The sequence below is a fragment of the Mugil cephalus genome, chromosome 21 (assembly GCF_022458985.1).
Source record: "Mugil cephalus isolate CIBA_MC_2020 chromosome 21, CIBA_Mcephalus_1.1, whole genome shotgun sequence".
Lineage (NCBI taxonomy): Eukaryota > Metazoa > Chordata > Actinopteri > Mugiliformes > Mugilidae > Mugil > Mugil cephalus.
The window spans coordinates 6148979-6175732 of record NC_061790.1 but is presented as its reverse complement, the minus strand read 5'-3'; the positions used below and the strand labels follow the sequence as shown (position 1 = coordinate 6175732).

Sequence of the window (26754 nt, the reverse complement as noted above, 5' to 3'; positions counted from 1 at the left end):
GGAGAACTTCTGTTTCTCTATTTCGAGGTATTCATAAGATACCGGTGGCTGGACGTGTTCCAGCTGCTCATTCTCTGGCCTCTCACCTGCGACCAATTTGTCCATGACGAACTGCTGCCCTGGAAAACTTCCAGAGATATAACTGGGACGCCACTGACTCACAGTTCGCATTCGGAGATGCAATACGTATGAAATGTGGGTTGCTCGTGTTTGCGGAAAGCAGAAAAGAGTCTCAACCAGACCACATCTGCCAGAGAAATGCGGAGGACAATTGGGCGAGAAGCGAAAACCTTTGACAGCGTTACCTTGCGTGATGCGTGGATGTCAAAGAAGGGCTTATTTCGGACGCTGAAGGGCTCCTTGGTTTTGTCGATCTGGCCAGTCTTCATCTTCTCCATCCGGGGAGAAATGATTTCCTTTTCTATGCACAACAGCCGGATGTTGAAGTCACACTGGCCGACAGGCTGTCCCTGGAAGACAAAACACAACCATTCGTCTCCAGATGCACCCTGGGGATGTAACTCTTTCAGGACATGCGTGCGCAATATTTCATCCACCGTCTGTAGACGTACAATCATCCACAAACTATTTGGATTAAACTGCAGTTTCTCCTGCACGTCCGATCTAAAAACAGATATGAGGTCATTAATGAGCTGCCAAATCACCACCACGAGGACAGTGCAAACCCAAACTTGTTGTGAGTTTGAGCACTGACTCTTTAGCGCAGCAGATAGAGGCATTTTTGGAAGGTGCCAGACTCCAACACCACTGTCACAGCAATTTGAGTTTTTGGAAGCAGAAAAGGGTTTTATGGAAATAGGGCTAGCAAAGGAGCTGAGCTACTCGATGGAAGGAAATTGAATTGGCAGCTGCATTCAGCGGCGACCCTATTAGGTACCGCCGCACGATCCGATGCAATGCAACACAACACTTGGGTAATAACTTCTACCTTGACAAAAGAAATGTGCAAATTCAATTAAATGGACATTTCTGTAGTCACGGCTAAAATGTGCTGTTGTATCGGACTACATTATATGGATATAAATATATTCTGAAATTCGATTTAGACAGCTCTAATTATTTTATTTTTTTATACAAAGAGAAGGGGGCAGAATATAATGAATCAATACAACGATTCATGAACTATGACCTGAATAAATGTTTTGACAGAAAGCTGGGCATTACAGACACCAGAAAACGATGACACTACTACATATAAACACCCACGGTCTCTCTCTACCTCTTCTTAAGTGAGCCAAGCATTCTTTGAGACTTTTATTGATCTTCTAAATCTGCACTATTCATCTCTTCCAGCCAGTTAATCCGTGTTCTTCCCTCCCTCATATTTTATTTTATCCTTTGCCCTGCGACTCAGCATATGCCCTCATGCTCTACACCACTATTGATTGGCCGTTTAATCATGGGATGCGACGTTCAGTAGGGTCCTAATGAACCGCTCTCAGAGCTGCGAGCCAAATTCATTAAAGCATCCCAACTATTTTGGGCTCCCAGGATAACAAGTGTGTCATTTGTGTGAGTTTCCATGTCAGCCACTGTGATCTCAGCCGCTGCTTTTTGCTAAAGTCATTTCCATTTGAAAGACTTGGGAAAGAACATAGAGGCCCGTGTACTTTAAGTATTCAAATACAATTTTTCTTGGTTCAGAAACAGTCTTAATTTTGATGCGTGGTGTATACCTTGCGCATCAATTTGAAGCTGTAGCCATGGCGACAGTGCAGACCTTGCGCAGAACCTAGCACCAGAGCTAACATACAGACTGACTAGGTAGTAACATCCATCTGAAACGCCCAGTAGCATCAAAACTCCCAAAACCCAATCTAATGACTGCTCTGAAAAGACAATCAGCCCATAAGAAGGGATCATATATTTTGAATGTCAATAACATTTCAGAGCCATCTTTCCTCCTGTTCCCAGGAAAAAAGAAAGTTTGACGAATTTTTTTTGTCATCATCTCCGTTGATGAAATTAACACTGTAATTAAAAATAATCTGGTTCTAGGCTTTAAAATGTGAATATTTGTCGTCAAAAACAAAGGCAAAACACATGCAACCGGCTTCTGCAATGTCCAGTTTAAACATGGTTTTATGTCTGGATGAGAACGTCTGTAGTTTTCCAAAGCCCAAGTTTAGACATTTTATAGACTAAACCATAAACGTAGGATTTTTGGTTGCAGCCCTGAACGGTGCTATAAACCCATTACATATACACACAGTGACTCTCTGCATGCAGCTCTTATTTATGGCTCCCCTGTAGGTGAGCAGTATGCAGCTGCATGCAATGAGCCTTGGCCAACGAGACCTTGACATCCGTAGTTGTCATGGGAATATCAATGCCAAAAGTACATACTAGAGTGGAATTGTTTCTCCCTTTGTCACTATGACAACCGAGTCTGCCCATCACTGGCCAGACACACTCATGCTCGACTCAGATAAGCACATCAACCTGAAGCTTCAGCACCTTTCAGACAGACAGGGCCACTACAGCGGAGTAAAAGGGGCAACAAAACCCATCTGGCAGAACAACTGCGACAGGAAGAAGTAGAACAAAGCTTGAGGTCCCGCGCCCCAGTTATTAATATTACAGCTTGGGTGGAAAAATTATTACAGCCAGGGAACAAGTGCACCAAACGTGACTGTAAGACAGTGTTAAACGGTGCAGAGGAGTTATGATGAAACCAGGTTGGTGCAGACTGGTCAATTGACAGTTACCACCACATACAGTATCTCTGCTGCTAAATTGACGAAATGACCGAAAACAATGACTCACGCGTTTCAGTTTTTATCAGCACAAAAAAAAAAAAAAAAGGAAAGTAGTTGAAGTGAGTTGTGAAAATCTGCCAGTTGGACGAATGTGTGACAATTTGACATTTAATATTTCACACATAAGGAATAATAATAAAAAAAAAACAGCTCAAACTCCAACTTAACTGCCAAAATTAATTATAAAACCACCTAACTGTGACAAGAAGAAATAATTCAAAAGTCCTTTCAAAGTCTTCAAATATTTTCACGGTTTATATAAATTGGCAAGATTTACATTTCCAAGAATCACATACCTTTGCAAGTGTAAATAGTTTTTATGATCTTTACTGTGGTCACTGGTTCTGATAAAACTACTTAAAAGGGGGGGGGGGCTGTATTGAAAAAAGAAAGATATCTGAAACAGTTAATGATCCTACTACAAAAAGTATTCTAGTTACTGATAAACACACCATAAATGTCTGTCTGGAGATCCTCAGGGGACCATCCCGGGCCCACACTTTTAAAAAAAAAGTCTTTACATGTCTGGTTTTGTTTGATCAACAGTCCAAAGCTCAAAGAAGAGCAAAGAATTTACTCCCACAGAAGAGACACTGATCAAATCAAAGCCCAAACTAGCAGATGTTTTGCATTTTGATTAAAGATAAAAACAAGCAAACTTTTTGAATTACAAAAGGCACAAAGTAACTTTCTGTAGAGAAACCAATCATCACATTTGTTAAGTCTAACACAGATTCAGACTTCTCCTGCAAATTCCAATACTTCTTATTTTCTCTCGCATCTAATGCAACATTTTGTGATGTTTTTAACTTTTTCGAGAATCAAGAAGAGCTGGTGAAACTTTAGCGCTGCTATTGCTCCTACTGCAGTGGGCTATGGATCCATATTCTCTGATCTGTATTGAGAGGCTCTGAGGAGGAAGGTGTTACCCGAGTTCATTTGCAGTCTACTCTGACTGTTTGCTAAAGGCCACTTCTTTTCCTAGGAGTGTTCCATGACATTACTGGTGACGACGGAGGGAGGGAAGATTTCGACGAGCAAATGGATGACCAATAACAAGCTATGATTGAATTAATCGGCAAAGTAGAAAAGATTTTCTCGTGTACTGCACAGCGCCTTATAGGAGTGGGTATAATGTAGTCTAATGCGTATCATTCAACTAATTATTTTATTTGTGAGTTGTCAGAATAAAAAAAACATTATACCGCATTATTGCTCCCCAAGATGATTTTAATCTAATAGTCATTACACGAACAATGTGTGTAATACACAGGGAAAATTCTAGCCACAGCATGTACTGTATAATTGTACAGTATTGGTGCCTACCATAATAATAATAACAATATATTTAAACACATTAGCTACATCTACTATACTAGTTAAAAAAAAATCTTGAAAGGTGAATTGGACCAAAATGTGGTTTGTACTTGGATACAAACATTTAATCACAATGTATTTTGATAATCAGTTGAGCATTAAGGTCAAATTTTGAATTAAATACGCAGATAATAATTGCATTTCTTTTTCTTTTTTGTTTGCCAGCCAAACCAAACAATTTGAAGATATCACCTCGGTCACTGAGAAAGAGCTAAGATTTATTTTCTCTATGTGGTGGTCCAATCAGGGAGCAGGTAGAGTAAATATTGACTTTCCTCGTGCTGTCTTTTACGACTTTGCATGTCCATGTTGTCAGCCAACTGTCTTCCAATACATTAACCATAACAACTTGATAATGGAGCAGCACGGCTTGAGGGTGACTCTGCCCTGCCCCTTAATGTGGCCACAGTTGCTTTATCGAGGCTATTTGGAAATTTCAAATAAGGTCATAGACAAAATGAACTTTGACAAGCTGCCATTTAGGTCTCTTCTAGGACTTCTTGTTCTTTTACAGTGATGGCCGTGGCCAAGCTACATTCTCCTGGAGCAACAGCTGGTATCATGTCCCACACATTCGGCACCATCTGTCAGCAGCCATGTCATCAGGACAGAACAAGATGTAAGTGTGGATGATTCAAGGCATGTGCTGTTCACGACTGTTCAACAGGAAAACACAGCAAAGGATCTTGTTAACCAAACGTCACTGGGAATAAAGACTGGTTTTATTAGAGATACAGAGATTTTCTTTCTTAGCTCTGATTGTACGGGGCGATACGTCACAGCTTCATCTGCCCTGATATTGATCTCATAAATGACCTGAGGATGTTTGGCTCTTACAGACTTCATATACAATACAACAACATGTGAATCTCGAATTTCAAATCTCAATCTGGGAGCCCATCTGCTATTTCTGAAGTCTTAGCCTCTGGTGGCAATGTACACATTGTAACGTCTGGACAACTGATAACAAATATCTTGGCAGACTTTTTTCTGCTCGCCGCTCATTGTTTGCCAACCGACAGGAAACCTCAGACAGCTGAATGGAACTGGAGTTCACTTAACAAACAAGCTTCGCTATGTTTGTGAAACGTGATGTGTTGGCTCAGTTTCCGACGGGGTGTGACGGAGCAGTGCGTCTCTGTCGCACACAAACTCTTTACCTGCGTGCAGCCAAAGCCTGCTCAAACACGATAGGCCAATCCTCCTCAAACTAAACTAAATGACAAACAAGCAGAAAACAAAAAGCTTCCCAGCACCAAAATCACATCCCTTTGCAGCGAATTCTGCACTTTCGCACGCAGATATGAACTGATCAGAAGTGAATAACACTGATCATCTTGTAAAAAGACGGTGTTCAGCTGTTAAACATTTGGACTGGGCATTCGTGTGAATGTAACTTAGGCATGTACCACCCACCTAGAGCAGACCAGATAGCTATGCCACTCCCCGGCATGATGCAGCCTGACACAGCCACACACACAAAAATGGTTTAGGAACAACTAAAATGAAATAAAACATGAAAAACAGCACAAGGTGTTGACCTGGCCTCCAAATTCACTAGATCGCAAACTGATCAAGTATCTGTGGGATGATCCACAGAGGCCCGTCCCCCCCCAACCCATAGGACCCAAAAGTCATCACTGATAGCACAACAGGACGCCCTCAGAGGGGCCATGTCCATTTTCTGATGAATAACAACTGTTTCAGAGGCACAAGGGAGACCTACACAATTTCAGGTCATAATGTTATGCCTGATCGGTATCTTTTATAGATACACAAAAGCTGACAGCAGACTGATAATGGGCAATGCTCGTCTCTTACATCAGATCACATGGGCATTAGTAAGCCATGGGTGCCTTCTCAATACTGTTCCTTCATTGGAACACTTTTAATAGGTACTGACCACTATAGATAAGGAACACAAGAACTGCAATTTTAGAGATGCTCTGATGATATGGCACATGTCTAACTTGCTCAAACCCTTCCTCCTTTTCTTGCTTCAAACACATTAACTTCGAGGACAAAACATTCACTTGCTGCCTAATTAACCCGTCTACTGAGAAGTGCCATTATGACGAGATAATCTGTGTTATTCAGCCTACCTCTCATTGGTTATAATGTTATGGCCGATTGATGTATACACACACACACACTCGCATTTTAAATGTTAAACACTAGTGCACAGTCTGAACTGGAAATGAAGTCTTTGTGGGTTTGGGTAACTTAAAGGACTGAACTCACCTAAAGGACACGAAAAGTAACAGCGTTTACAAATCTGCTGAAAGCACCGTGACCGAGTCTGGAATAAATTACATTACGCACAAAATCAGTGTAGGGACCAGTCAACACAAGCTTAATGTGCAACATCCCCGGAGACATTTCCAACAAAAACATAGAAGCTTTTAGTCTGTTCCGGCCTAAAATTGTTTGCAGAGACATTATTTCCAGAGACTGCGTAAGAGCAATATTTTGAGCAATGTAAAAGCAAGTTGTTTAAAGAAATGTTATTATTACTTTCTTTTTTAATCATATTCAAATTATTCTCCATTTTTCAGTGGGTGTGAAGAACTCAGATCAATAATAGAACACAATCCTCCGAAGCCAGACGTAACATAAAAGGCAGCTGCAAAGCTGATTAATAAAAGTTTTTGTGAGACGGTTGGAACGAGACGCAGAAGAGCCTCCACTTCCCCCAACTCTGTTTTACCACCTGTGAACATTAAGAGCTGTGATCTCTCTCTTTGGCTTTGGGTGACAATTCATTGGTGTCTAAAAATGTAGACTGGCAGTTCATAGGCCGGGATTTTATGACGATAGTCGACCCAGTTATAGTACAACCCCAGAAGCGCACTGCTCCCGCTCCTTTATGAGTCATTTGACACGGAGCTGGGCTTACCTCTCAGACAGACTTCAGAAACCGCAGAGAATACGTCCCACGTACAGCCAAGAGCTGCTGGATTGCTATTTTCCACCACGGTTCAAGGGGGTTGCAAGACAATTTATGGAATAAGAAAATAAAAAAATTTGATTCGTGACTCACAATTCCAGAAATGTTTCAACAAAAGCCATACACAGCGATGTACAGGAATAGGTTATTATTTACAGAAAATCCAGAGCGCAGCATCAGCTCCTCCTGCATCTTGTTGGGGATGGCTGCTGCCATCGAGGAGTGTCATTGCTATGGGGTGGGGTCTGTGCCTGGTCTGGTCTAGGTGGGTGCTACACGTCTAAGTAACATCCACATCAGGAATGCCAGGTCCAAATGTGTCCCAGCAGAACATTGTGTTGTTACAAGAGAGTCAATGTTCTCCTGTCGTAATGTTGCGGCTGATCGGTGTAATATCCGGCTCATTTCCTCAATCAATGTCCACACATTGGACCACACGTCCTGCATAGAAACGAAGGTGGAGATTGGAGCCATAATTGGGAGCAAAATGGAGACGACAGCTGCGGCAGAATGGCTTAGAGGAGATTTATGAGCAAATTAAAGCTTCCGAGGTCAAATGTGAAAACACCAGCTAAAGGCCAATAATAGTCCACCAGTAGGACGCGTGTTTACCAGTTGATTTGTCACTCTTATCTACAGTAAGTGAAAGCCATTCTCACTACAGGTGTAGCAAGCACCACAGGGTATATGTTAAAGCAGTGCAGGATTACCAGTATATGACAGCACGCCACTGGTGAGCTGGAGCTGCAGAAAGATATCAGTGTGACCCTGAGCTGAAAGAGAGGATGCGGCGCAGGCAATAATCTCGGTCTCCACAGCCTTCCATGGCTCACATAGCCACTGCACCTCCAGACTTTTCGAGCATTAAGTAAACGGAACCGACGCGCATAAAGACGGCCAAACCCCATAACGTTTTTGCGGTGGATCTTATAAGCACTTCTTTGTGCTTTAATCAACTTGAGCCAATTATCTTGTCTTGTTCTGTCCCTGAAGCAAGATTAGTTTTACAAGATGACGAGGTCAATCAAAGTGTCAGCTCCTAGACGGCGATGTCAAGTGAACACCTCCTCAGTTTTTATTAATAATAATAATAATAATAATAAAAAAAAAAATTATAGCTTTCTACAAAAAAAAAAAAAGTACGTAAATGGTGTTGTCTTGTCAGTTCCCCCACAGTGGGGGAGCTGCTTGACAGTGACTGACAAGCAGCGACAACTTTCAAGGCACACAAAAGTTTTTTTTTCCGTTTTTTTTTTTTTTTTTTTTAAACTGTTTCCAGCGAGAGCAGCGGTGGAAAATTCACACTTCACTTCATAGTGATGTTCAGGGTCAATCAGTTACATGGTTGGAGAGAAGCTGTACATTTCAGCAAACTCAACACCACAGAAAGCCTGTCGCAGTAAACGCTGACACAAAGTATTTTTTAATCAAACTCCGGTAAAGCCGGTAAACTCAGAAGGGCACAGGCTTATGATTGAAATGTAATGGAAAGCGTCCCCCCCCATTGCGCTACATCCAACTTTTCCAAACAAGGACTGTGTCACATTGGGCCACCGGCAAATGAGGAGGCGTGAGCTGCACCTCCACCCTCAGTCTCAGGATGGAGCCTCGGCGGCAAGGAGCGGTTCGCCGCACATAATGGGGGGGAAGGCTAATAATGGTCAGCGAGGATCGATGCGGCGGTGCTTTGCCGACGCCTCGGTGGGAGTCACGCGGAGCCGCTAACCTCTGCACCGCCTTCACGAAGATGTTCCCCTCACCGCTGGGGCTTTTATTGAGCCGGCTGCTTGTGTGATCCTCTGATCGATTGGAGAAAAGGAGGCGACAGGCAGACAAACACAATGGCCCTCCCTTCATCCCGTGGTATTTATCAAGCTCTTTTTAAGGAAGACAGCGGAGGTTCGCTGAGGGCAAACTCTGGCCTCGTTTGTCTCCGCGCCTGCCTGACTGGTTAAAGGAATTAATTCATTTACTTTTCGGAGAAGTGTTAGCAATTAACAACCGTGTAATGCTGTCCCTGGGCTGATCTCGGGGAAAATGGCTGGGTTAGAATAACGTAAAGCTGCAGCGGGCGCTTAATGGACTGAGCATCTATTAATTTCAATCAAACACAATGGGTAGGGCTCTAAAAATGGTTTGAATTAATAGCTAATCTTCATGAAACAAGGGGTTAGTATAGAACAGAATAGAACAGAAATAGAACAGAAAAATACTCAGCAAAAGCCAATTTGTGTGGTTAAAGAAAAAACGTATAAATATTCATGCAGAGGTCAGACACAATCCCGCCCCTGCGTTTTGGTGAAGGTCAAGCTTCAGCAATGCAACGTGCGTGACGGGTTACGAGGTCAAGCAGAGCCACGCTCTTCCCTGCAGCATGCACAATCAGAAAGCTCTGTCATCTCTATGCAAATAGAGCAGAGCCTGGGCGAACGCTGCTCTGCTGCCTGCTACGTGACAGCAGTGAAAGAACTAGAGAGGGAATTTGATTTTTTTTTTCCTCCTAAGGTTTGGGGAATACGCAAATCCCATTCCACATCAGTGCTTCTGATTATATATGCAACCGACTGCAGACTATGACCAAAAAAAAAAAAAAAACCCAGCTCCATGAAGCTCGTCAACGAGTATTTCAAAAGCAGAGTTAACGTCACTTTTCCGGTTTATTCCGTCTGACATCTTGGGCTGATGCATTTTCAGGGGTAAAAGGTCAAAGAACAGAAAAACACATTCTCACAAGCCGAGGCTACTCACGTTGAATTTGATGATGTCGTATATCAAATAGCGAGGGACGGGCTGACCGTTCACCTTGTCGATAATCATCTCCTGCAGGGACAAAGAGAAAGAGTCGGGTCAGGAAATGGATAAAGAAACATGGCTGAGTGCAGAAGGTGGACCCAAAAAAAAAAAAAAAAAAAATAGGGGCAAAAATAGACATGTGTTATGTGCAGTCTGAACATTGCAGCGGGATGAAAGCGGTGTCTGTTTGAAGGAAGTTACTGCATGCGGGACGGGACAAGAGAGCTCTCCAGAGAACCGTGTTCAGAGAGGGAGATGCCCGCGGCAATGTAAAAGATGGAGAGAAATTTGGGAGGTGGGTGGCGTGCATGTGTGTGTGTGTGTGCACATACGGGTGTGTCTGCGTGAAGAGGGGCGTGAGGCAGAAATAGCACTGCACATCTATTATGCAGGGCTCTCAAGTTGAGGTCAGGTGCAGCGGCGGTGCAGGACACCCGGCACAGGATCAGTTTTAAAAAGAAGTGTTACACAACTGTGTGACGGTGTGACAGCAGACATGAGGATGTAAACGTCACCACAGCTGACGCAGAGCAAGAGAAAAGCTGAACTGAGGTCTGAAATTTAACCCGGTTTAAAATATGACAATGAAGTATTACCTTTACAGGAATATATTTATTCCCTTTCCCTTTATAAAACATTCGGACGACTAACTGTGGTGCATGGCTGTACCTGACAGGTGAAGGGGCAGCAGGTAAGACGTGACACACACGTCTAAACACACGACTATTACATAATAGAATAGAATGTATGCACGTGACGTCACAGCCAGCGAAGTGTCCATGGTTACGGCCACTGAGTGACAAAAAGTGACAGTTGAACGTGAAGATTAGCAGCATTAGTTTGAACCGTGGACTTTAATAGCGTCTAAGTTGTAAAAATTAATTTAAAAAAAGAAGAAGAGCTGCTGTGCGGGTGACTGAACAAACGGATCCGAAAAGCAGTCGGAGATATATATCTTTACAGATATCGCTCTGCCAAAGAAAAGAGAAGTAAATGGATCGCTGCATTACGGAGAAACAACTGGAATCTAGGCACAGAAACCTGGTTTTGTGGTTCACATTTAGTGTCAGGTAATATTAATTTATGCTGCATTTTGTTGATGAAGTCATACGTTAAGTTACTTCTCAAGTTAAGTTCTGGAGGGCTGTCAGATAAGATTGTCGATGTTGTTGTTTTGGCGTAGTTACGGCCGACAGTAACCATTTCAGTTCCAACAATAATTAACAATAAACGGAATATTTGCGATCACTCCTCGACATCCTTTTAACGTTTGGTCTGACACTACAGTATCGTATGGCTAACGTCACTTCTCGGTTAAGCTCTTAGCGTTAGCATCTTTTATCAAGCTGCATTTACCGTAACTGAAATGACCTAAAACTAACTTAAACTACCTGAAACTGAGGCTAATCCACTTTTCCAAAGTCATAATAGTTCATATGGATCATTGTCGAGTCCAGTTGTCCTTAATTTGATCTGATAATCCAATTTTTTTCCCGGTCTCGTTGTATTTACTACTACGTTTCACTATTTTTGCCACTCAGGGGGGCGTGGCCCGAAGCGGCAGTGACGTCAAAGCATATCCTCTAGAATAGAATAGAATAGAATAGAATAGAATAGAATAGAACAGAATAGAACAGAATGACCCTTAATATCACAGGCTGATTCTAACTGACCTAAAGTGTGAACATGGTCATATAGGAGCAGAAGTACATATATTGCATTTACACTGTTTTTATTCATAAAGTCAATCAATAAATAAATTAATCAGTTTTAATCTCTTTCGTAGACGATCATAATGTTAGTTTTGGCTTCAGATAGAGCTGTTGTTATCGAGATTGGTTTTATCCGAGGAGGAAGCATGGGTGGAGCTGGGGTGAGATGAAAGAGGCAATGGCAATCATCTCAGACTCCGTGATACGAGCAACATCTGTGATAACATTGTTTAATTTTGCGATAATGAAATGACTTGCACACAGATAAACTAATGTTGCAGTGGGCCCACATTCTCCTTGCTAGTCTCTCCTTCCTCAGCCACTGTGAGAGCAAGCCTCTCGTCCAGACTGTCGACAGTTAATCTCGTGGTTGCCGAGTTGTTGATGATGGGAAAATGTTCGCATGCTGACTGGGAATGCATAATGGTTGTAAAATAGATAAATAAATAAAAAAATTTACACGTGGAATCAGATGAGGCTTCCTCCCTTCATTTGAATGGACGTAGTGAGTTCATGGTGTGAGAGTGGGGACCGTAAGGGGACGCAGAAAAAGAATTTAAATTAAAATATAAGTACAATGTATAAGCCAACGTTTCTGTGTAACTGGTGGAGGCAGAGCAGAGTTTAGCATTAATTAAACAAAAAGCAAGTGGCGGAACTTGAGGAAGTGTGGTCGGGTCTTGATCCAACTTCTCTGCGAGTCTTGAAGGAATACTTCAATACCGGCTTTTGTGAGCCAACTATTTACTGTACAGACATGAGACCGAGCGTGGAAACAACTAACCTCATTTTATTAAAATCCAACTGCAAACAAGGTGTGAAAAGAATAAATTGTGGTTTTACTGGAGGGGTTGGCAGGACTCTTTTTTCTTGGCAACAAACAATCACGTCCTGGAGTCTCTGCTGTTTGTGGTGCTGGTTGTAGTCTTTATGCTAGGCTAACTACATGCTAGCGGTACTGTATAGAAATGAGCGGACTGTCTTCTCATTTAACTGTTGGCGACAAACCCGGTGAGTGCATTTTCCAAAATGTCAAAACTATTTTTGTAATACTTCTTTGATTAACGAGACCCCAATGTCAAAATCTAACGCTGCTTTATTTGTCACCATGGAAGTGTAGTTTTTTTTTTGGACTCATCACCTAGCAGCCGTTTCCACGGTTATGTTTGCAACTCCTCCAGGATGAGAACCTGCAACCTGAGTACCTGCATCTTAATGAGTAATGGATTTGTGTTATAATAAGCAATCGTGGATAAAAGAAAAATAGTTCAACTGTGCTCGTCTGCCAGCTGGCGTAATTTGACTTCACATCACACTGAACAAAGGACCACACATCAAAACTAAGGGCAGACTGGTGGAAAGGAGAAAGGGAGTGAAGGGAAGGCATGCACAGCAGCGAAGGAGGGGTCGGAGAGAAGAAATGATGTAATTCCAGGAGGCTGCCATCATTATGCATCTGGTGCACTGAACCATTGCACAGACAGGCAGCAGCAGACGAACACATCAACGTGACCGCAGGAAAACGCCAGGAATTCAATCTGCGTTGTGCGCTCATCCAAAACTGGAACTCAAGTTGATGTAAAGCTTGTTAGAAACTGGACGAGAAAACAGCGTGTAAAGACAAAGACCCCTGGCTTTGGGCTAAACGCGAGACATATCAGGCAACGCAGCTGGGCTCACCGTGAACGCAGCCAGCAGCAACATCAGATGAATACGCACAAGTCAAAACAAACCTCGTGGCCACCTCGAAACACATCCGCAGTCCTCCTTTAAAGGAACGCTAATGGCCTGCAATCAGATGTCCGTGCCCGAGCGCGGAAACTACATTCACCGCATCTATCGTCGGCCGTTAAGCCGAGAGGAAGCACACAAACCCGTGCCGCATAAAACTGACAAAACAAGACCGGGAGCGAAAACAAAAGCAGTGACGGGCAACTTATCTGATATCTCCAGCGCTGGGATGCCCAACACAAACAGCCCCCGGCAGACATTTATAATCAAACCCATGTGAACATGCTGCAGCTTCCTTTCCTATGCTTTCTGTTTTCTGTGATAATGAGTCATGCATGTGCACCTGCTGCCGAGGACGCAGAGCTGAGACCTGCGAGACCTGTGAGACCTAGACTGCACAAACACGCCACTGAAAGTCTCCATCTGTGGTTACAGCGCGGTGATAAGTCACAGACCCCCCGCTGGCAGCCAGCGGAGCAAAACAACAGAGCAACACCACAATGAGGAGTCCGGGACACGCATGATCATTTTCCTGTCAGCCATCTGAAACGTGTTCCTGCTTGACCTAAGCTTTGGCAATTGACAGCACTTGTCTGTAGACTGAGCAGCAGCATATGTTTGTAAGTTTGGGGGAACAAAAAAAACAATATAGGGATGTGCAACTCCAGTCAGGAAACTAAAAGAACAGTATTTTCACAAACTCTCAACAATTCAAGAACAAATATTAGGGCGAACATCAACTCACCCCATCCAGGAGAGTGTTGGATAAGTGGACACGAGGATCCTTCCGGAAAGGAAACTCTAGGTTTGCTATGTGGAAGATAGTGTTGTCTCTGTCGATCATGTACACTTCATTTTTCCCATTAATCAGCATCATGTACCTGTGGAAGAAGAAGAAGAAGAAAAAAAAAGTGGCATGATTACATATCTGTGGGTAGAAGCTCTGTCCTTGCTGGTCATTATGTTGGCGAAACTGCAGGGGAGCTAACGCTAACTAGCGAGCTAATCTGTTAGCATGCACGACTAGTCACTGTGTGAGCTGACATTTCACTGTCATCCATGAGGTTTATGTTTATGCTAGCATAGGCTCCCTGGTGTGGATTCAGGGAATGTAACGTTAATTCTCGTTTGCAGCGGAGGCGTGACGTTGACTTCATTATGTGACATTTCTCCAGAAAGATAAGATCAGCGCCGCTTAAACCTTTCGTTAGTTGTCTGAAGATATTGTGAGCTCCTAAAAATGTAATACACAAACATTATAAGTTGTGGAGGGATCCTTAAAGCTCAGAGTCAGCATGCAATATGCAGCCTTGTGATTGGCTCAGCAGTGATAGGGGTGGGGCCTACTGTGATTGACAGGTCTCAACTAGTGTGGCAACAAAACAATATCAAACTGTCTAATCAACCACATATTTTGCGACCCCACTGCGGTACCTCCGCAGACCTATGCCTTTAACAGAAAACAGACAGCTTGATATTTCTTTGCACTATCTGTACGATCTGATACATTTAAAAGTAGCTGAGTGCTGATTGGTGCACACAAGTATTTATTTAATTAATAAAGATAAAATAGAAGACACAGAAATCTCAATAAATAAAACCGTTTAAAATGAAAACCATCACTCATAGTAAATAGCTTATTGGGAAACATGTTTCCCGGGTCCTTTAAATATTTATAATCCGATTAACCAGAAGCACATTCTCGAGAGAGAGGACGGTCACTAAAAGGATTTAGTTTGCTGGAACTTCTTGTGCTGATTATATGAAAAAATAAGCTCCATTGTGTCCTTCTGCCGTGTCGACTTACGTTGACAGCTTTGTCACTGATAATTATTCCCTTCTTCGGTACAAGTGGATGCGACCTGGCAAAACTGCCATGTGACCCAGTCTGTCAAGAGTGTTCCCGCCGCACTACGAGCTGAACATCCTGTTCCACACACATTACATTAGATGAGCTTTATTAATACATTAAGCAGTGCTCCACTCCAATTTATTTCCTCCACACAAACAACGATGCCTATAATTTTCTTTAATTAATTTATTTGGAGGACTTAATATGGTAATCATTCCTCAAAGTGGAATTGCTTTGAGGGGAGAAAAAGTAGCACTTGAGCATTTGGGTTTCACCCGGCGCTAGCGAACAAAGCGCGTGTGCCTCTAATGTGCAAATGAAACAAAAGGTGAAGGTGCAGGAGTTTTTTTTTTTTTTCATCAGCTATGAGAAAAGAAGAAAGATCGCCCGACAGATACCCGCTAATCACGGGGTATTACCAAAGCAGCCACTTTTCCTTTTATCTAGCTTTTACGGGAGGTATCGTTGCAAACAGAGGGGGAGCGTGGATCAGTGTGACCGCAAAATATGCACACGGCAAACCTTTTACCAGGAGCTTCTCTTAAAAACAGGAGGTGGATGGTGCTGAAAGTTTTACAAATGCCAAGCAACGTATTTACGGTTATAAAATGTTTACTGAATTGTAAACAAAATCGCCTCCCTGTTGCTAACTCTTTCTTAGTTCATAGAAGACCGACGGGAGGTTTGTAGATCTCAAGAGCCTCCATGATCAATGCAGTTTAATGCCAACTAGACCAGACCAGACCCCCCCCCCCCCCCCCCCCACCCCCCACCCCATAGCAATGACATTCTCTGATGTTTTGGAGGCACAAGGGAGCTCTAAACGATATTAGGAAGGTGGTCATAATGTTATGTCTGATCGGTGTGACATTGGCTGACACAGTCAGTAGCTCTTTAAAATGTCAGTTTGATGTGTCCATGATTTAAGGGACTAGCTTGTATTTTATCCATCACATCCTGCATTTTAGTCAGTTTTGAATTAAAGACAAAGGAGGCAGGATATTGGTGGAAAATTACTTTTTCATCCTCGAGTACGCTCAGGTGACAGATTTAACAGCTTGACAGGAGCGACGGTTAGACAGTTTAAATGGGCCGGCTTTCCTCGCATGGGTCAAGATATGAGCGTTTATTTGACTGGTATTAATTTGACTGCACTCTTCCCTTGTGCTCACAGGCTGCCGGCGCACAAAGCACCGAGACCCCCTGCGCACTTTAGACTTTCATCCGTCTCAGTCTGCGCCGTAAGATCAGCGGAGGGGGGATATCTTTAAATAACCTGAGCGCACACTTGAGGTGTGAACCCAGATTATCTTACTTCGGAGGTCTCATCTTCTCCAGGGTCGTACGCTATAAAAGCTCAGGTTAAGAGCTATCGCTGCATGCGAGCTGATCTCTTATTATGGCAACAACCCCGCCTGGACAATATTCATCCAAATGATTTGAAACCAAATTAGAATTTCAATTAGCAATTATCCTTCTGCATGAGATGCTCAGTTTGGAAGGAATAATCAAATATACGGCGTGTAATGTGATGTCAGGGTGACTGGGGGTGAATCTACAATCGGGGATAAAATTAAAACCAATCTAAAATCACTGTCTACAAATCATTTGTTAAAAAAAAAAATGTGAATTTCAATTTCCAGGGGGAAAAAAACAGAAGAAGAAATGCAGGCTCGGTGAAAAAACTGTCTTGAAGAATATCCAGAGAAGCTCGAGTGTAATCAAAGCATTCATCCAAGTGTTCACTGCTTGATCAACAGAGTCGGCTGATCAACGAGTTGGCAAACAGAACAGGCAATTTCAAACGAGGAGACATTAAACCGACTCAAACCCTTGATCCTCCCTTCTGTTTGCTCCCTGGGATGAGCCGGAGAGATGGGCCACACCCAGAAACACAAGCACCATTGTTGCCTTTGTGTTTCCCTCAGAACTGAGTGCGACTGCAGCAGCAGCAGCAGAAGGAAACGAAAAATCTTGGTTTGGTGTCATTTAATTTATTGCGTCCTACACATTTTGACACCTCGTTTTTTTTTTTTATCCATTTAAATGCATTTGGATGCAATTGATCTCGCTGTAAAGGCCCAGCTTTGTAGATACCCTATATAATCGTAATGATTTTAGGATTTAACAGCCGACCACAACACTCACAAAAAGGCCAAAACTAGTGAGGTTTGTTAATACAAATGACAAGAGACAATTCAGTTTGTATCATTTGTCAAAGAAAGTGTCTGAAATCAAACACGGCTGGTTTACTAGTAGTAGAATAAAACATAGTTAGGTCGTGTTATTTGACAACTGGAAGCAGCTATTTGGCGTTTTTTAAGTCAGTCAAACAATTTGGTCCAGAACGAGAGAAGATGGACGCTGATTGAACGCTCCCATGGCGCCGCAATGACACTGACATTTAGCTGCTTTCTTTTCTGTTGATCGCCTCAAAGTTCAACTACACTGCATTCAATGGTTGGTTAGTTAAGACCAGACTGTGTGCTGGCCTGTAATAATAAAATCCATATATTGATAAATGCACATATTTAGAAATCCGGTGGCTTCATGAAAACACCTCTCATCAAGCCAATTACACCTTGCAGGCGGCCTGCTGCTCTTTAAAAGAAAATACCAGGCGCTGAACGAAGCAGGTTGAACTTACGTCCTAATGAGCGACTGAGGTCCTGCTGCATCTCAAAAGGTTAAGTATCGTAATCAACGCGGATGCTGAAACCGAAGCTAATTATCTGCTAACTTTCCCGTATCACGGTAATCATGCGGTGGCTAAAAGGAAAGCTCCGATGGTGTAGAAACTCACAACTAACTTGCAATGAGAGAATCTACGTCTTTCAGGAAAACGACCGAAAGGAATTTGAGATTAATGGCGTCCCCCCCACAGACAAAGCAATCCATTTCTCATACCTGCTGTGACTCCCTGCCATTGTAACAAAGGGATTAGACGTAATAAATATGTGATCAATACCAGCTGCTTCAAAGAGGGAAACTTGATAAGAAGCCAAGGATTACAGTGTGTAGAATTTAACACCAGCTGACAAAAGTTTGCGTGTAGAGTGAAATTGGCTTCCACCAGGATTGTACCAAGAACTAAACGTCGTTCTCTCATCGTACAGAATGTGGTCACGATAAATCACTTTTGAGGGTCATAAATAGAACATCGCTACATCACACTGGCTGAAAAAGAAGCTTTTTTTTCTTGTCAATGGGAGCCTTTGGGTTCTATGGGTTGAGAGGAGGGGTCTTGATCAGTTTGTGATCTAGTACATTTGAAGGCCACATCAACAACACGTGCTTTCATGTTTTTTTTTAGTTTTTCCTAAACCATTTTTGTGTGCATGTGTGTTTCATGCTGCTGCCATCAAGAAGTGTTATTGCCTGGTCTGGTCTAGGTGTGTGGTACATGTATAATCCCAAAAAAGTAAGACAAAAAAAAAAAATCCAAAGGTTTCCCGGCAGAACACTTAATTGTCATGAGATGGTCAATGTTATTTACTTCTGCCGTCAGTGGTTTTAATGTTGTGGGTGATCGGAGTAAGTACAGAACAGAACTTCTCCCTGAAGTTTTTGTACAGATACACATTCATGTATAACCTGACATACCAGATGGTTTGTTTCCCAGAACCATCTGGAAAAGTCATTCTTGGGAGCCGTTTGGAAAGGATGTGCACTTTCAAAAATACTTGGCAGGTGACTGGATGAACCATCTGTCCATCACTGGAGAACAGCAAAGAGGAAAGTAGCCCAAAATTCCAATACCGTAGCTGCCATTTTCGTAAGGGATGATCATCAGCACAACGAAAAAACACAACTACAGCAGGTAGTTCTTTAAATACTGACTGGTCTAAAAGCTGAAACCTAGAGAGACAGACTATTGTGTGATCTTGTGACCTCGAAAAATCCCATAAGGATCCAGGTGCCTTGCATGGTAAAATTATGAGTGGTTTTAAAAGGATGAGACGGCAGTTCTTCTATTTCTGAGACGCATTATGATGCCGGAGTAAGTAACACTTTAAGAAGCCTGAAAGCACAATTTTACAACATTCATATGAAAGCCATACTATGTAGTCACTGTCCCGACTGAAAGCGAAGCCTGTGAGAGATTTCCTTTCCTCTAAGTACTGGAGCAAATGTGTAGGTAGGTGGCCCTCCCCTTCCAGATATCTTAATGTTTTTATCAAGCTGTTACACCGAAGGAGGTGAACGAGACTCTAGACGTGTAATCAAATTATTTCCATTACAGGCAAATGCCTCTCTTGCACACTGGCCTAAGGAAAGTACCCATCATGATGCAGTGTTGAGTTGAAAGGCCGGTGGACCGCTGAGAGCGATGAGTATGACCACCCCCTACGCCTCCAGTCATGACAGGGTGAAACAAAAACAACACCAGCCATGAGATGCACACCAGGGTCGTCCAAAAACCCTCATGGAAAAAAAAAAAAATGATGTGTGGGAGGAGAGGGAAAGAAGAATTGTGAGTGGGACAGATTTCGCTTCAGTTACATTTTCTCCGTGGGAGTGGACGCACAATGAAAGCATTAAAGACAGACAGCGAGGTTCGAGCCGGATAAGAACTTGAACAGGAAATATCCGGATGGGCCAAATTATGACTCCCACAGACGGCAAGATCGTCTAGTGCAGAAGGACGGTATCTTTTTTGCTCAGAGGAGGAACAGAAGAATATCAAACAGTGTCACAACGGAGAAGATCTGTCAACCAGTCAGGACACAACAGGTCTGCACTGAGCAGAACGGTTCCCCTGCTGTCTAATTGGCCAGTTAGCCATGACTAACACTGTCAAGTACGCTCAGAAGAAAGTGGAGGCACACCATTAGTTCGGTGTAACTCCCAGTGGTCCTCTTTTTCCATCGCAGTTTCACCTTAATCCTCCACCCCCACCTTATCTCTGAAGCCGTGGCAGCAGTGGACACCCTACTCTATTCCAATCTGAAATTATTCAACATAATGTGTTCCTTTATACACATGAGTGTGCGTCCCTCCCGTCTCCTCCGGTGCTCCCTCCTGGCCTTTGATTTTATTCTTATCCCGAGCTGTCCCCCGAGCTCTTCGGCCCTAATGAGGCTCAGACGACCATTGTGTCGGCTCTGCCGGTCTAGTCCCCGCTGTCTGACTGACAGCAGTGGAGTTACAGGGGAGGGCTTAGATAACATCCAACAGCTTTGCACATCATTAGTGATGCGTCAAGGGACAGCACTGCTCTTTTTCACTCAAAGAGGACAGGGTGAGTGCTCATTTTATGCAGCAGATATAAAGTCAAATCAAAAACCGAGCTGTCGTGTTCGAACGCAGTGCTAATTTCTTTAACAATTTCAACGCAGCCAAAATGTGCTGTGATTAAAACAAAACAACACAAATAAATAAATTTGACCTAAAACCGAGTGCAGCATTAATCCTGTGCCCGGTCATCTCATCCACTACATAAGGACACAACCTCGCAACGCTTTCCAGAAAAGTTTAGGAGGCGGATGTGACAAACGAAACACACTAGAACTGAAGTCAACATTAAAACCACTAGCTGAACATTGACCCCTTTTTTCCTCTTCTTCCATGATCCTCGGTCCATGACCCTGTCTCTAGTTCTTCCCGTTCCTCTGACCACTGCTGAAGATCCCACATGATCCACAGTAGTGGAGATATTCTGACCCAGTCGTCTACCAATCACGCTCTGGTCTTTTTCTAAGTCTCTCAAACCTGTCAATTTGAGCATTTTATCCCGCTATCGAACATCAGCTTTGAGGATAAAACGTTCAACTTGCTGCCTGATATATCCACCCACCGACAGGAGCCATGAGAACCAGATGATGAGGACCATTTCTGGCTGATTGGTGCAGATCTCACCACTCAACTGTGGTCACAGTGAGTGTTTTTTTCCCCTGAATGTTATTCAGGAGAAGGGAGAACGTGTACAAGCAGTTGATTCGGCATTAGGGCTGCTTCCCTAACGGCAGTGAAAAGCCAAGACGACATTCGGCCCTTGGGTTCAGGCCAGTGTCGGTCAGTCAGTCAGCATCTTTGGCCCTAGTTTTTGTGGTGCAAACATGTTTTTGTGGTCCAGTCATGACCACTCAGCCTCCTGTTGCCAATGTTTTGCCCGACTAAGTGCGTGAATTGACGGCTTTGCCTGTCGGTGGGACAGATTACTGATTGGCTGAACCAGTGTACGAGATGGGAGACTGAAAAAAGGCGAACAACAAAGTCAAGACAGAATTTCTTCATCTCATCCGAACGTTCACATACATGAATATTTTCACAACAACGGTCGTAGCACTTCCTAACCAATCTTTGTAAATAAAAAAAATTGCAACTAGCTGGTACGGGTAGTTTATCTTTCCTCTCATGGAGACACCTACTGTATGTTCTAGCTGGCTAGTAAGCGAGTAGAGCTCCCCCTGGTGACTGACTGCAGTATAGAACATAAGCTCCACCTCCTCCATGTTAGCGGAAGGGATTTCCGCCAAACTAAAACATAAAGTGCTGTTTTAGTTAGTGATTTAACGCTATATAAACGCTATAAAGTGTTACAGTTGCATAAAAATCTTTTTAAAAATAAGTACAGTGTATAATCCAACCCCTGATTACCCTGGAAAACAGTTTGACCGATGCGAGAAAGTGGTGAGACATTTTCCATATTTATACAGTCTATGAACTACACTAAATGTTTAAATGTTAAAGTCCTTCAATCTGAGCTGATCTGGTTTCAATCACAGGAACTTGACGAGATGGAATGAAATTGCAAGCATCATGTACTGTCCTAAGGAAAAAAAAATACACAATGGGAAACTAGACGTAAGCCAACCCCGAATCTAGTCTACACAAAGGTAGTCTCATACAGGAGAGATTGCTATAATTTAAAACATTGCAGAGCGGCACATATGAGCACTAAATCTGAGATGGATCCTAAGATTTCCTTGTTACATAAGGAAAGGCAGTGCACATACAGCACAGTCCATAAAGCTGCGGCACTGACTTCATAAACAATTTAAAACACTGAGCTGAAGCCTCTTCCCCCAGAAAAACACCTAAACCGGTATGCAAAAGAAAGCAACAAATGATCGATTCAATTGTTGACTTAAGTGGTCGTTAATGATGGGAGAGAACTCTGAAGAGGGAAATTAAGTAAGACTTTCTCGAGTCCAATTTCTCAAATAAGGTCCAAGTTGAGCAGCATTGTTTGTTTGAATTCCCAGGAACATAATTGGCCCCTCTCCCTCCTCCTCCTCGCGTTCCTCTCTGGGGCACAAACCAATCAAGCCCTGACAGAAGGCTCTACAACAAGATGATTAAAACCCCAACTCAGCCTACGTCTCCCCTCTTGGCAAATCCACTGATTTCGCTGTCCTTTCCAAAGCCCATTAGAAGCCACCTACTTGGCAGATAGCACTGACAGGCTTTTTTTTTTTCCCCCACTGTATGACTGGTTTGCACATCTTGGAGCGCTGCATAATATTTTTTAGGTAAATGGGGTTACTTCGTTAGTTTGACACCATTGTGCCCGTGATTATGCTACTGAGGGAGGCAGTTTAGCTGTCAGAATTGTCGATGCGTGGCCCGTAGTCATGAAAGGAGACAGCCAGAATCATTCATGTGGGGCTAAGAGCAGCTCTGTCACAGCATTACAGGTTGGTGGAAATTAACATTTTAGTTCACTTAACCTTTTCCAGTAAAAAAATAAATAAAAAATAATAATACATTTGTATGTAATTAAAAAGAAAATTACTCAATTTAAAAGTAAAAATGACTTTCATTAGAATGAGAAACTTTCTTATCCTCACCAGAGCAACAAGCGAAAGCTGGAGGGATTGAGAATACGTAATACTTAAGTGAAGACCTCTGGCAATATGCATAAGAGAAAAATCTTCCCCGACCACCTTGAAGAGACAAATTTCCTATTAAAACTCCATTTCGGGTCTTAAGATGCCACCGGCTTGAAAAGTAGCGCGTTGAATAATAAATTCTCTGCATGGTCCACGTTATGCATGACGTGAATGATGAATTCAGATCGGACTGCGCCTTTGCAATCGGTAAACCTGACTAAAAAACAACTCCATTCCTGTCAACATTCCTCCATCTTGACACCGACACCAATTCGTGTTGTCCGGTGGAAAAAAAAAGGATTGTCTGGGTTTTATGAAGACTTGTTTTTGTGCAATTTCACACAGAAGAACAAAAATCTTTAAAAGATGTGTGTTTTTCCAAGGTTAAAATAAAAAGCAGAGGGGCTCAAGGAAGGCGCTACTAATCTAACGCGCCGCTGTGATACATCTCCTTGCTTTGTTAAATAGAGTAATATCGGAAAAGCCGAATCAGAACAAGATGTTCCGTGCATAGAGAGTAAAAGCCTTTTCCTCGCACGCTTCTCCTCAACGAGGGCCTGAACGAGGGCCGTGTTACTCGTATGCAAACCGTATCCTCCTTCCTGAGCGCTCCGACTGTCAGTGTCGTAAATGATGACACGGAAAGAATCCAGCCGTCGAGTCAAAAGAGAAGGACGGGGCACGATGAAAACAAACGGGGGGCCAACACCGCGGAGGCGAAACAGAAACAAAAGGGGAATCCGCCGAGCACACCGTCTACCAAATAAAACCCTTTTCTATGTAAATGTTCCCGAAGGTTGAGGTTCGGGATGTTGTTTACCCGAAAACAGCGGGAAATGAATGGGAACTTTCGCTTCATGTAGTGAAGTGTCGCCAGACTTTCAGAACTCGCTGATAGGGCGCAGTGTTTACCGCGGCTCCAGGAAAACACATTAATTTTAAGACGGAGTGGAGATACTGGTTGTTTATTTGTTTTGGTGGGTTTTTCTAAGAGCACGTACGCGTGTAAGTTTCCCCTTTTACGCGAGAAGCCTCGTTCGTTTTGGGAAGCTGTTTCAGTCACTGTCAGGCCTGGTTGCATGTATTAAGACGGCACTGATGCTGTGTATGAAAGTTTTACAACACTACTTCAAGTGTGCAAGGAGAAGTAAACCAAGTAGGGAGTATATATGAAAAAAGACACTGAGAGAATCAATATTATCCTGTTTTTAGAGAAAGAAACACACACATTTGACCGGCACCGATCGCACAAAAGGAGGATGAATTAATTAGTGGGTCTCAACAAGAAACAAGCATAAACTTAAATTGATGAAATGACTTCAGTGAGTGGGACGGCTGTGTTGCAGAGGGATGCGTGTTTGATTCAGTCAGAAGCATCTGTCCTTCACTTTAACTGTAACTGCATAAAACAAATCTCGGCTCAGAAAAATAGCTTAGAGCAAAATCAAGGTAAAAGCTTGCTGTAAAAAATAAAAAAAAAAAGAAGAAAACACCAAGTTCAACTCTTAAAGCTTTCACAATAAACACATGACGCCTTCCTTTATCTCTGTGTATCATCTACATGATTAAAAAAGGAATTATGCTCACAACACTGGAGAAAGTTCTGCATTTATTGTGTTTTTGTATTTATGTTTTATAAATTTATGTGGAACGGCATCGAAATTGAAAGTCAGATTACGTTACATTTCTGCGTCTGATCCACGTCAGAGGTTAGCGTAGCTCTGTAGCCTAGGCCCTAGCCTGGGATGCACCACACCGGACATGTAACTACACTCAGTGGCCAGAAAGACACAGAAAATTCACCCTCCTCCTCCCTCCTACACACCATCCACTCAAAATGCCATTTCTCTCTTTTCTGCATTGCAGTTATTTCAGTAAAAGTTGCCGTTGTTCAACATCCATCCACTCCCAGAGCAGTTACAGCGCGATAGTAGCCCCACGGAGCACAAGCAGAGGGGATGGCATGCAGCAAATGGCTTCAGGAGGAAAAGGGGATTCTTCTTATGTAGCAGAAATCAATTAATTTAAAAGGACCGCCAAGGACAAAGGCAGCCTGCGGCGCATTATTTACTCTGCTGAGAGGGCAATTGGGTGCAACCTGCCTTCTCTTTAGGACCTGAGGTGGGCAGGAAAAATTGCAGCCGACCCCTCTCACCCTGGACACAAACTTTTAAAAAGCTTGTGCGAGTTTTTAAGCCTGGTGCGAATATTTTTACCTTTACGCTTCCTGTTGCAATCCTTTAGGCTGTTAATGCACATTATATACAGCACACTTTATCCTCTACTTATATTTTTTTTTGTATATTTCTATTTTTCATTTCAAACATGTGCCACAGTAGGGGAGTCGTTACATAAGCATAAACATACCTAACTGGCGTATGTATAAATAATTGACAGTTAAAGAAAATAAGAGATTTAAGTTTTAACTGTGAACATAGATAAATGTAGTAGGGACAGTGAATCACTTATTATCAGTAATGGGAGCGAGCTGCACTGTTAGCTTCTCTTCTGCTAATGTAGCAGCCTGGGCGGGGGCGGGGCCAAATGTGTAGAGGAGGCTTAGATTGACAGGTCTAGTGTCCAGCTCCTGTATCACTGAATGAAGGAAGCGCTGACTGATAGATGACGTCTTCCACCTTCATTTATCCCTTTACTAAAATATGTTGGATTTGTGTTAATGTGTAGAAATTTAAAGTTGTAGCGAAAATGAAAAACAAATGATATATATATAAAAAATGTCTAACCAACCAAAGATTTTGCAACCCCCCTGCAGTATCTCCTCGTGTTGAAGACCTATGGTCTAAGGTCTAATTTAATTCTCCACGGTCTCATAACGAATATTGATTAAAGACGAGTGGTCAAACTATTCTGCTGTTCTGCAGAAGATGCATCACACTAAGCTCAAACTATTTAAACAAATGTTTTTTGTTTTTTTTCATGATATTGAGTCTTTTTTCCCCCACTGGCAGATCACTTAAATCTAGCCGAGTTTCTTTCAGGCATTTTTGATGAGTTTCTTTGACACACACACTTTTTCCACCTGGATCGGCCGATGTTGTCTTCATAATTAAAAAAACTAATTTCATGAAGTATGTCGCACTGATTCGCAGATGAGTGTTTTCGATTAAAAAGAAAGTTATTTGTCCTGAATGTTGCATGCCTATGCCGCATCTCTGCTCCTCAAAACTTGAAAAAAAATAAATAAATCTGAATTTAAAACAGAGCGAAGGACAAGAGCTTGAAGCAGCTGCGGCGCTTTCTATCCGGAGTTAAAGGCAAAAGTTTTAACGGCATTTTCAAGCCTTTTGCAGTTGATGGAGGTTGATTACGCACATTAGCAGAATTTTGGTCAGGGGCCAAATCTGTACTCAGCTCATCCCCTGCTTACAGGAAATTAAAGCACGATATGTAAAAATCTGAAATTGACTGCAGTCATTAAATATTCACCAGCACATTTGGCCCAGCAAGGGAGAGACAGTGCTTCTCAGCAGACAGCTAGAATACTAAACTACTTTCGTCCTCAGCATTAGCTGTAGACAATGGAGAAAATAAATAAATAAATATGAGCAAACATCAAATTCTCCTTAAAAACACGACAGGAGAGGAGAAGGGCTCTATTGCACGTCTTATTCTCCAGATTGGACAGCGATCGCACTCGGTCTCCATCACTAAGGCTAATTTACAATGAACTCCCAGGTTCATTAGCTACACAAAGATAGTGTAATTA

At 42.7% G+C, this 26754-nt stretch overlaps 1 protein-coding gene across 1 annotated transcript in view; it reads right to left on the bottom strand.

Annotated features, from left to right (window-relative positions):
- Positions 1-26754, bottom strand: part of rngtt (RNA guanylyltransferase and 5'-phosphatase) — an 89696-nt gene that overhangs the window by 49098 nt on the left and 13844 nt on the right. The window contains exons 9-11 of the mRNA XM_047573691.1: positions 14086-14221; positions 9853-9924; positions 306-470 (exon numbers count right to left, since the gene is read on the bottom strand). Coding sequence (XP_047429647.1) covers positions 306-470; positions 9853-9924; positions 14086-14221 — 373 coding nt within the window. The remainder of the gene's footprint in view (positions 1-305; positions 471-9852; positions 9925-14085; positions 14222-26754) is intronic.